The following is a 13056-nucleotide window of genomic DNA, read 5'->3' as shown; positions in this document are numbered from 1 at the left end:
ATCAAGTGGACTTATGATCAAAGGTATTCCAGTTTTGACCATCAAATCTTTTTCCTGATTTATCTAGTACTACATCATCCAATATGACTTTATTTTAAGACAAGAGGATGTTATGTCAGAAAGATTTGGCAGCTGTTTCTAGTAAGGTGAACATCCATATAGAATTTTCCCTTATTAATTCTGCTTCTATAAATTTACAAGTTGTAATATTATTATATATAAGTGGCCAGGATGATGGAAATGGCTGAAACGGCAGAACAATGATACATCTGGGTTCTGAGTTAACTTTTACCTTTTATCCCTTCAAAATCAATAAGTTATGAAGTAATCATGAGCATTAGTCTTTATCTAGTTACAAGAAATTTATACTTGAAAAATCCTTGAAAAAAGCACTGTACAAATCTCCTGACCATATTCATTTCATATGTAGGCGCGGGCATGGCTGTGTGGTTAGGGAGCTTCCTTCCTAGCTATATGGTTTCGGGTTCAGTCCCACTGCGTGGCACTTTGGGTAGGTGTCTTTCATTATAGCCCCAAGCTGACCGGAGCTTTGTGATTGAATTTGGTAGGTGGAAGTTACTGCCGTGTGTGTATATGTGTGTGTAGGTGCTTGTGCCTCTCCGAAAGAGAGACAGAGGGATGTCAATAAGTTCATCCAATATATTGAAAATATAAAGGTATCTTGGGATATCGAGTTAACTGAAAGGTTAGAGCAGTGATCTATATGATTTACATTATTTTTCTACATTATGTATTCAAATCATACCAAAAGCAACTTTGCCTTTCATCCCTTGAAGGCTTGATAAACTAAATAACAGTAACATCTGTCTTTACATTCATATAAGAAATCAATATTTTGAAATGTGTATCAGCCATGAGCCTGAGGAATATTTGGAAGGTGTGAAATGTGTATCAGTTATAAGTTTGAAGGATATTTGTAAACCGTACTTGAGTATCTGCTATGGAGTTGATGAATGCTTGACTCTCTTCTGGAAGTTCACTTATTGATGGCAGAATGTCAATCGCTTGTTGCAAGTAAGGGTAGCCATCAAACAACAGCTGTTTCAAAGGGGCTACATTTCCTTCTATCATCAAAGATGACACATATGAATCTGCAAAAGAAGATGAATTTTATGAGCTTAGTACTTGAATGATTCATAATAAGAGTTCATGATTGAAGCTACTTTCTAATTAAAGTTAATTTAATTAAAGTAATATTTAAGGTGGTGACTTGGCAGAGTCCTTACTGTCCCTTCTTCTTCTCCCTGATCCACACTTATTTCCTTCACTCTCCCATCCCCAATATGATATTCACTGCATTCACCTCAATCCCTATCTCTAATCATCTGTCACACTCTTTTCACACTCTTGTGAACTTAACAGTCCACCCACCCTTTCTATTCCTCTATCCCTATTCTCTCTTTCATATTCACTGTGTACCTTGAAGGTATGCCCTCATCATCTCTCACTTCTTTCCAGCTAGGGAAGTTATGTATTCTCCTCTTTAAGACACCTGTTCATGTCCTTCTATGATACTTTAACCTCCATTATTATAACCCACTCAGTACTTGGTGACCTCACTAATGCTGGTGCCACATAAAAGTACCCAGTAAACTCTGTAAAATGGTTGTCTTTAGGAAGGCTATTCAGCTGTAGAAATCACACCAAAGCTTGACATTGGAGCTCAGTGCAGTCCTCTGGTTTCTGTCAAAGCATCCAACTCATGTTCACATGGAAAAAGGAATGTTAAATAATGACTCTTCCTCCTCCAGCAAGATCCGAACATAGAACATAAATAGCTGAATACAATAAGTTATTTTGTTCAATGTCTTACTGATTTTGTCATCCATTCTCTTCATAAATAACCAAAAAACAAATAATATAGATGATCATGATAACACTGTGATTACTGTTGCCAATGATAAAGAATGACTCTTACATTGGTGTTAGATCACAAATTTACAGAAGTAAGGTAGGATACAGTGAATCAAATAGGCCTCATTACAGGACTGGTATTATTCATCACTCCTAGAAAGATGAAAGAAAATTCAAAACCAACAAGATTTAATCCTAGAACAAAGACAGAATCAATCAGAGAAAGTCATATAGTCAGATATCCTATCATTTGTGTTACTCCAGCTAAATATATAAAATACTGATCAAACATAGTTACCAATTTCGATAATATTTTCCTCAATATTTTCTTCCATTGCCACATCTCTTGGTGTTCTGTAATTCAAGTCTTTGTCAGCCAATAGTTCTACCATATCATATAGTTCAGAGAAGTCAGCACCTACAATTATAGATGGAACATAATAGTAAAATGTTTTTATTGATGAAATAATGTTCTTCAATTGCTATAAATTATTTACATGTGTTTGGATAAGACATCCTGAAGTTGTGTATTTATGTAGCAAAGTGAATTTATTCTTGTAAAGTAAAATATGTTGTGATTAATGAGGTGAGCTGGTAGAATCATTAGCACAATGGAAAAAAAAATGCATTTCATCCATCTTATATTCTCAGTTCAGATTCTACCAAGGTCAACTTTACCTTTTATCCTTTGGGGACCAATAAAATAAGTACCAATTGAGCACTGGGCTAAAATTACTGGCCTTGTGCCAAAAATCTGAAAACATTATTATTATTGTTATTATTATCTAAGATGGTGAGCAGGCAAATTTGATAGCACTAGACAAAATGGTTAGTAGCATTTCATCCATCTTTACATTCTGAGTTCAAATTCTGCTAAAGTCAACTTTACTTTTCATCCCTTTCAGGTGTTGATAAAGTAAGCACCAGTTGAGCACTGGGGATGATGTAGTCGACTAACCCCCTTCCCCGCAAATTTCAGGCTGTTTGTCTATAGCAGAAAATTATCATTATGTATCATTATTATTATTATTTTCTGATTTAAGCACAAAGCTAACAATTTTGAAGGGATGAATTTAGTCAATGGTATTGACTCTAATACTGTATTTTAACAACTTGTACTTTATTTTATTAACCCTGAAGGGATAAAAAGCAAACTTGACCTCAATGTGATTTGAACATGGAATGTAAAGAGCCAGAAGAAATGTTGGAATTTATGCTCAAATGGTTCAGTCAATCTACTACTAATAGTAAACAAACATAATTAAGTCATATACTATTCCACTGGGCTATATGTGCCACTTCAGTGGGAAAACAGATAAGAAATGTGATAAACACGCACCAAACATAATACATGACAACTTGGCTTCAGTCATTTGGGACATGTCTTTTCACACTGAAAGGAGATCAAGGCAAACCATCCAGATGTCATTATAAACATCTGGAACAAAAGACCTGTACTCTTAGGGATATCTTGATCCAGAAAGACAGTGGAGAAACTGTTAATGCACAGGATCTCAAAACTGAAATAAACTGCTTCTGGAGTATAAAAATGAAAACAGTACCAATAATAACTGGAGCACTTGGTATGACAAAAAGAATTAACAAAAACATGTAACCCATACAAAAAGTAGCCTTGCTAACCTCAGCCAACATCCTACACAAGATACTTTGAATTCAATACTAAACACAATCATATCTATAAAAGGCAGGATGTGTGTGTGTGTGTACATGATTGTAATTTATGCATGTCCACAAATTAGCACGCATGTCGCTCAAATTTTAGGAGGACATTTGTCAACATCCTATCTGGGTTTTGTCAACTTATTTCCACCCCCCACCCCCGAGGCACCCATGGGTAGCGTAAATATCTATTTTCAGACATAGCTTTTAGCCACGAAAAATATCAGCCTTGCCTTTTTTGATGGCGTCTAACAACAAAAAAAAAAAAAGATAAAGAAAAGTGGAAGAAGGGGGCAGAGAGTTTCACGGGAAAGACAAAATGAGAGAGGGAGAGAGAGTAAGTTATGAAGTTCATAAAAAATAAAATGTAAAATGTTTTGTTTTTTGTTTTTGAAACACACTATATTTTATAATCATTAGTATATATACTTTAGTGAAAATCGTGCGAGTGTTAATCTACAAATTTAACAACATTTTTTCCATTCATTTCTGTTTATGAACATGTATGCGTGCACAAAACATGCAATAGGTGTACGTACATACGTATGTGTATGTGTGTTCATGTCTGTTGCCCATATATATTTAATATATATAATATAACTAATTTCAACGGATTTCGCCCAAATTTGACGTCTATATTACTTAGTTTGGTTTGAAATAAAGAATTTGATTAGCTTAATAATCGTAACTTAATCCCGGGCAAGGCTGGGTTATACTGCTAGTCAGTACATTTTCCATATGCAAAACATGCTCTAAATTATCACCATTCAATAAAATAATACAATTCACACACATAACAAATACACTATGAAATCCCAAATCACTGGTTAATACCTAATAAAATGACATAGCACATACTATTATAAATTGATACTATATACAATAATAGCAATAATTCACACAACACGAATTTTATACAGTTGCAGTCATTTAATATAACACAACCCATACAGCAACAAGAACAGGTGCTTTTCAAACCTCTAAATTTGAAAGAAGGTAAAATTTAATTTTACTTGTGGGAAGGAGGAAAACTTGTGGGAAGAAGGAAAAACCAAAATCTTAGAAAATACCTGCATGGCCAGCCATATGATGTAGAATTGTTTGTCCACTGATATCTTTCTTTCCTTGTAAAATCTTCCTAGCTTTTTGTCGTTCAATCTCTTCTAATTGTTTTCTTAATTCTTCTTCTTCTTTCTCCTTTTGTAACTGAATTTGCCTTAACCTTTCTTCTTCCCTGTTGTAAATATATGAGTATGTTTATGTATATGTATGAACAAAATGTAAATATATGCAAATGTGTATGTGTATGTTGATGGAAATTGGTTACATGGATAAAATAGCACTCTATGCTCATGGATCAGTGCAAACTTTTTGTTACATTTCTGGATAGAATATCCTTTTTTCTGCATTGCCTCACTTCAGAATCCATTCATACTCACATTTGATTGTAAACCCTATTTATTTCACTAGGATATATATATATATATATATATAAAATGAGATAGGGGTTGTAAATTCAACCCTCCATGGGATAACATATATCCAATATACTGCTAGAGAAGTACCCAACAAAGCTAATACATAAATGTTAAAAATTACGATGCAATTAATTCATCTACTGTATTATGTGGGCAAAGGTTAAATTATTTTTACCGTAAATTAATAATACAAAATGAGAAAATGGAGAAATATATCTAAATCAATCATCAACTATCAGATAATACCCAATCAATACTTTATTAAACCACTACACAATAGCAATGATATTATACATTAATATAGTACAAATATAACAAGACATAGAAATAGAAATAGAAATACATTTACATTGTAGCTAACAGCTGTTTCGGCCGTGAAGACAGGTATGTCTCATTTAACCTATTAGCCATATAAAGCAGGTATAAATGAGACATTAACAAGAATATTTCACGGCCTCTTCAGAGATTTTAATGCAAGTATGAGTACAAATCCTAAAAAATTTACATATAAATATAAATATGTGTGCATACACACTCATATTCTTACATATATATATATACACAATAACCGTCGTGGTGATATTAATTTTATTGACTTTTTGTGAAATGACACATTTTAATATATTGGACTGTTTAATATATATGCCTGCTTTGAGTGTGAGTGTATCTGTTGTGGTTTCTTGATGTTGGTTGAGGAGCTGTGGAGTTCAATATGGAACATTATTGTGTTTGTTGATGTATATTGATCTATATTGTTTATATTGTATTATTGTGTATATATATATATGTAAGAATATGAGTGTGTATGCACACATTTATATTTATATGTAAATTTTTTAGGATTTGTACTCATACTTGCATTAAAATCTCTGAAGAGGCCGTGAAATATTCTTGTTAATGTCTCATTTATACCTGCTTTATATGGCTAATAGGTTAAATGAGACATACCTGTCTTCACGGCCGAAACAACTGTCAGCTACAATGTAAATGTATTTCTATTTCTATTTCTATGTCTTGTTATATTTGTACTATATTAATGTTTAATATCATTGCTATTGTGTAGTGGTTTAATAAAGTATTGATTGGGTATTATCTGATAGTTGATGATTGATTTAGATATATTTCTCCATTTTCTCATTTTGTATATATATATATATATTTATTTATTTATTTATTCTGTAGTTTTATATATAAATACATGTAGCTATTCATATATGTCTGTATGTATATGTATTACCAGGCATTGGTATAGGGTGCTAAGTTCTATGTGAATCAAGGCTACACATAAATTTCCACTTTCTCTAGGCACCTTTTCAGTTACATTGTTAATATACTTAGAATAAATATCAACATCTCAATTCCAGTTTCCTCTATGCCCCCTCCCCCACGAAAAATCTTAACTTCCAGGAATAACCATGTTGATGTCATATTTTGTTGTGTAATCAAAATTGGATTACACAACAAAATGTTTGTATATGAGTCTGTATTGTGTTTATGTGGCATAGGTTCTCAGGTTACTTCTTCCACAAGTTCCCTCCACAGTTAAAGATCAGCTCTTCTTTGTGCAGCTCTCTACATCCATACACACCACATGACCATACCAGCTTAGTCTTCTCTCACGCTCACTGCATCTGATGCCTCTTATACACAACTTTTCTCTTAAAACATTTACACTCTGCCGTACATACATAGACATTACACATCCAGTGGAGCATGCTGCCTTCATTTCTTTCAAGCTTTTGCATGTCCTCTGCAGTCACAGCCCATGTTTCACTCTCATGTAGCATATGTAGCCTAGCTGTTTGTACACAGGCATCATAAAATCTGCGTTTTACTCTAAAGGAGAAGCCCATTGTTACCAATATAGTAGCTCTCTGAATTTTGCCCAGCCCATTCATATGTATATACAAATTTTTTTTTTCAGGATTAAATAAAAACACAAGAGAAAATATGACATACTTGTAAATATATATATATATATAAAACTGAGAATGTGTGTCTGTCTGCCTGTCTGTGTGAATCCCTAAAACTTGAACTACACAACCAATTTCATTCAAATTTTACACATACCTTACTTAGGGTCTATGTAGTGTCATGGACAAAAAAAATTTTTAACTTTTTTCCTAGGGTGAGCCCACAGCAATATCATATCTTCTCCACTATTTCAGTATTACATGTTAAAAGTGAAACAAAAACATCTCTCTATTGTAATATCACATGCTTTCACTTTAATACTAAAATTATTAAAGTGAAACTATTATATAAGAGGTATGAACCATTAACAGTGGAAATACATTTTGCTAGAAGATCCGCTATGGTCTTATATGCTACACCACGGGATTTCAATTCATATTAATCAAATTAATATTCAATTTTTCACCCTTATTATTTTAAATTATATATACATCTATATCTAAAGAAATACATCTATACATATACATGTATACATATACATCTATCTATATACATGTATATATATATATATATATATATATATATATATATATATATATATATATATATATATATATATATATACATGTATATAGATAGATGTATATGTATACATGTATATGTATAGATGTATTTCTTTAGATATAGATGTATATATATACATCTATGTATAGATGTGTATATATATATATATATATATATATATATATATATATATATATATATATATATAATATATATATATATATACATCTATGTATAGATGTATATATATATATATATATATAGATAGATAGATAGATTGATAGATGTACATGTAATATGTACACATATATACATGCATACATATATACACCCATACACACATACACACCCACCTACCTACACATAGTCCCCAGATGGTAACATTGATTTCAAGGCCTTCCCAGATGAGTGACTGGTTATTCAAAGACATTTATAGATTGTAAATTTATTCTGTCCAGTTACGTATCAGTATAGTGGTCATTTGCAAACTCCAACTTTTATTTCTCCTTAGCCCTCACGTCACACAGTTGTTAATGTTGATTTCAGTTAGGTCACGCCCTTCCAATTGCTATAGATTCGTAATGCATCTTATGGCTGTGCCTGTCACCTGGATGATGAGGAATCCTACATTGGGAGTGGTAACGACTAGGGTACTGTAGCTGACTGCTTATTGTGATCATTTGTCTTTTGGTTTCCTGTAGCTTTGCTCTCTTTTACAAACCCAGTGAACATATATTTCCTATTTCAAACAAATTCAAACAATAGATATAAGACCCAAGTTAAAAAGATTCTCAACAATTCAACTTCTCTGGTTGACATTAAGATGCCCACCCCCAACAGGGGCCTTAACTCTCACATTTTAGAGCTCCATGACCTTCGTTTTTCAGGAGCAAAATCTTTTAACAGGTTAAATAAGACTGGAATTTTGGAATATGCGCATAAAAATCAGTAGTATGGGATACATGTAGCACAATTACAATTGGGAGGGGGGGGGGGGGCATGTAAAGAGGGAAATAGCCCTCATCTGCAATTTTGATGAAATTCGAAACAGATATTCCAGTTCATTACAGAAAATATAACAGAAAATTCTAATTCTTCAATTGCATGTAACACAGGCAACGCTGGGAATCTCTGCCTAGTATATATATATATATATATAAAACTAAGAATGTGTGTCTGTCTGCCTGTCTGTATGTGTGCATCATTAAAACTTAAGAACTACCCAACCAATTTCATTCAAATTTTACACATGCCTTACTTAGGGTCCATGCCGTGTCATGGATCAAACAAATTTTCAATCTTGCCGAATGCATATATATATGTGTTGAAGCATGTTCTGTTGTGACTGTTTTGGCAGGATTTTTACAGCTGGATCCCTTTCCTAAGATCAACCACTCAGCTCAGATATATATATATATATATATATATATATATATATATATATATATATATATATATACACATATACATATACACACATACATACACACATACTTGTGTGCCCATGCATATATGTACATACATATACAATGTATGCTTGGAATATATAAATATCCTTTAGTACCTTTGTCGAGCAAGTTGCCTTGCTTCTTCTTCACATGCAAGTCTCCTAGCCAGCTCTTCAAGGGCAACTTTTAGTTCCTCTTGCCATTCTTTTTCCTATATGAATGAAATATAGACAGCATACGTTTTATAGACCTGTATTATTTTTGTGAAAAAAATGAATTTTTTCTAGTTACAATAGTGAAATAAGAATTTATTGTAATGAAAACCATAATTTTCAAGCAAAACCCAACAAGTACTGTCTACTAATATACATCTGAAAAGTAAGTAGACACATAATATGTGTGTGTATGTGTATATATAAATATATATATATATATATACTTTATTATTAAAGCTGCAAAAGCATCATAATAATATCCCCCAAAACTGCTATTCAGAGTTTCACATTCCTGTTCATTGAGCAGTTGTGGATCACAACTGCCCGACAAACGGGAATGTGAAACTCTGAGTAGCAGATATTTGTGATATTTTTGTGATGCTTTTGAGGCTTTCGTAACAAAACATATTAATCTACCACCAGTATTTGAGTACTATTTTTTCCCGCCTTGTTTCACATTTATGTGCTTACTCTGGTATATATATATACAAAGTAAAAGGCAGACTGTATGATGCATGTGTACGTACAGCCATGCTACATGGTAGTGAAACTTGGGCTGTGACTGCTGAGGATTTGCGTAAGCTCGCAAGAAATGAAGCTAGTATGCTCCGATGGATGTGTAACGTCAGTGTTCATAATCGACAGAGTGTAAGTACCTTGAGAGAAAAGTTGAACCTAAGAAGCATCAGTTGTTGTGTGCAAGAGAGACGTATGCGCTGGTATGGTCATGTGATGAGAATGGCTGAAGATAGTTGTGTGCGAAAGTGCCACACCCTGGCAGTTGAGGGGACCTGTGGAAGAGGTAGACCCAGGAAAACCTGGGTCGAGGCGGTGAAGCACGACCTTCGAACTTTAGGTCTCACCAAGGAAATGACCAGTGACCGAGACCTTTGGAAGTATGCTGTGCGTGAGAAAACCCGGCAAGACCAGTGAGAACAGTCAAAATCAAAATCAAACCAAATTGAGGTCGATCAACATCAGGGCCCCCGTGCAGGTGACACGTAAAAGCACCATCCGTTCGTAGCCGTTTGCCAGCCCTGTCTGGCCCCCGTGTCGGTGGCACGTAAAAGCACCAGCCGTTTGTGTTCGTTGCCAGCCTGGCCTGCCCCCGTGCAGGTGACACGTAAAAGCACCATCCGTGTGTGGCCGTTTGCCAGCTCTGTCTGGCCCCTGTGCCGGTGACACGTAAAAGCACCATCTGTTCGTGGCCGTTTGCCAGCCCTGTCTGGCCCCCATGTCGGTGACATGTAAAAGCACCATCCATTCGTGGCCGTTTGCCAGCCCTGTCTGGCCCCCGTGCCGGTGACACGTAAAAGCACCATCCGTTCGTGGCCGTTTGCCAGCCCTGTCTGGCCCCCATGTCGGTGACATGTAAAAGCACCATCCGTTCGTGGCCGTTTGCCAGCCCTGTCTGGCCCTCATGTCGGTGACATGTTAAAGCACCATCCGTTCGTGTCCGTTGCCAGCCTCGCCTGGCCCCCGTGCCGGTGACACGTAAAAGCACCATCCGTTCGTGGCCGTTTGCCAGCCCTGTCTGGCCCCCATGTCGGTGGCATGTAAAAGCACCATCCGTTCGTGTCCGATGCCAGCCTCGGCTGGCCCCCGTGCCGGTGACACGTAAAAGCACCATCCGTTCGTGGCCGTTTGCCAGCTCTGTCTGGCACCTGTGCGGGTGGCACGTAAAAAGCACCCACTACACTCACGGAGTGGTTGGCGTTAGGAAGGGCATCCAGCCGTAGAAACACTGCCAGATCTGACTGGGCCTGATGAAGCCTTCCAGCTTCACAGACCCCAGTTGAACCATCCAACCCATGCTAGCATGGAGAACGGACGCTAAATGATGATGATGATGATGATGATATATATATATATATATATATATATATATTTGGGCACAGAAAGTGTGCCTATAGCCAGCCGGAGGAGATGTTCTGGGGCTACAAGCTACAGTAACATCCACCTTTAGTGGTTAGCCATATTGAGATGGCAAATATACCTCACATTGTCATGCAGTTACTGTCTATACCTCGTTCAGAGATTTATTATTTCCTATATATATTATGTATTATATAAAAATCCATTCTGTCTGTCTGTGTGTGTGTGTTCTAGGATCTTGGGCATCCTCTAACCGATTGCGCTCAAATTTGATATGTAGATACCGATGGTACCAGGGTGTGTATAAGTCTTGAAAAAATTACAAAAATCGATTCCAGGTGAGAATGTGATCGATAAAGTCGTGCGAACATGCATTTGAATGCGCAAGTACATCAGCTGTTGCGATTGATACTACACATATGCAAGAAAAATGCATGTGCAGTTTGTGCAAAAAAAGCCGGCTGGCTCGAAATAATGCCACAAAATGCAGTATATTTAAGAAACTAAAAATGTAAGATGCAAAAGAGATATTTTCTTCAAACTTGGCATGAAGGATGGAAAGACTATTTGGTTTCTCCAAGAAGTTATTTTTTGGCCTTAACTTTGTTTAACAAAACCCAAAATTTTATTGAAATAAAGGCATGCTTAATTATTTTTTAATGGAAAGAAAACACTGATTGCTTTTTATTCAGCAGATATGATTCAGCACTGTCCATTGGACGGGGGTGGGGTGGGGGGCGTTTTGCTCATATATATATATATATATACACATACATACATACATACATATATATATATATATAAAACTATATATATACATACATATATTTATATACATACATTTATATACATATACTAGCAGTATCACCCGGTGTTGCTTGGGTTTGTTTCGACCCTTTAGAATTGGAATTTTTGAAAAGTAAAAATTTTGCATTATGCAACTTGTTATTCTCTTCAAGTGAACATTTTTCCAGTTGAAATACACCGAAAAATGGTGACACAGCAGTCAAAAATCGTAAAGAATAGGGATTTTCATAGAAAAAAAGCACCTTTTTGACGTAAATAATTTTTGGTGTTAACATGGTCCAATTTGAATTTTATCTTCTACAGAATGAAGAGCAAGCCTTCTTCTATCATACTTTCAATTTTAGTCAACTTGCGCTGCAGAGTCTCGAAGGAGATAGTGTTAGTTGAAGGCTACCAAACCTGCCACACACAGACAACTTCAGCTTTATATATATAGATTTGCTACATACTACTTTCCATCCTTAATAATGAAACTTGATAGATCCAAAAGTTAAACACACAGACACACACACACAAGTTGAGTTTTATATATATAGATTTCTTAACGGGGATTTCAGAGGAGAGTTTCAGGGAGTCGCTGGCGATGTATCATGATGATAAAAAATCCGGCCTGCTAAAATTTGGTTAGTGATTCAAACTGCAGACTCAATGCAAAATGGTCACATTTAATTCAAAGCGTTAAAAATGCTATAAAAACAATTGGTATGTGTTCACAAAGTCCAAACGATTAATACGAAAAAACCCTCTCGAAAATTCATTTCTTTGCTGAATTTCTACAATGTTTACGGCGATTCGTTTTTATAACTTGATTTTTTATTTTTCATGCAATTTATGCATGCTTGCACGCGTGGTGAACACAGTTCATGTCAAACAGCTGACTGAGTAAAGTTCACTATTCAATGCATGGGATAAGGCCTCAACAAACACATTATCTATTTTTGCACTTGCGAGATGAATTTCAGAACAGAAATAGCGCAGTTCAAGTTTCATTCGCCTAAACTTTAAGTGACCCATTTTTGGTGGTTCTACGATTTGTTGGCTAGGAGGAGATGTGCTGGGAAGTTAAACACACAGACACACACACAGATACACACACAGACACACAAGTTGAGTTTTATATATATATATATATATATATATATATACGGAGATGTACTTGCATAGCAAGTGATTTGATCTGAGATCGTGTGCTGAAACGAT

At 35.2% G+C, this 13056-nt stretch overlaps 2 protein-coding genes across 4 annotated transcripts in view; one reads left to right on the top strand and one right to left on the bottom strand.

The window, feature by feature from the left end:
* LOC115218260 (coiled-coil domain-containing protein 34) overlaps positions 1-13056 on the top strand; it is a 138926-nt gene that overhangs the window by 109601 nt on the left and 16269 nt on the right. The window lies entirely within an intron of this gene.
* The window catches only part of LOC115218250, a 34864-nt gene that overhangs the window by 9931 nt on the left and 11877 nt on the right, over positions 1-13056 (bottom strand). The window contains exons 3-6 of the mRNA XM_029787999.2: positions 9076-9170; positions 4626-4789; positions 2174-2293; positions 949-1112 (exon numbers count right to left, since the gene is read on the bottom strand). Of these exons, the coding sequence (XP_029643859.1) occupies positions 949-1112; positions 2174-2293; positions 4626-4789; positions 9076-9170 (543 nt within the window). The remainder of the gene's footprint in view (positions 1-948; positions 1113-2173; positions 2294-4625; positions 4790-9075; positions 9171-13056) is intronic.

This window comes from Octopus sinensis, linkage group LG1 (assembly GCF_006345805.1).
Source record: "Octopus sinensis linkage group LG1, ASM634580v1, whole genome shotgun sequence".
Taxonomy (NCBI): domain Eukaryota; kingdom Metazoa; phylum Mollusca; class Cephalopoda; order Octopoda; family Octopodidae; genus Octopus; species Octopus sinensis.
Note: the sequence above shows the minus strand (reverse complement) of the source record. Positions and strands in the feature narration are given on the sequence as shown.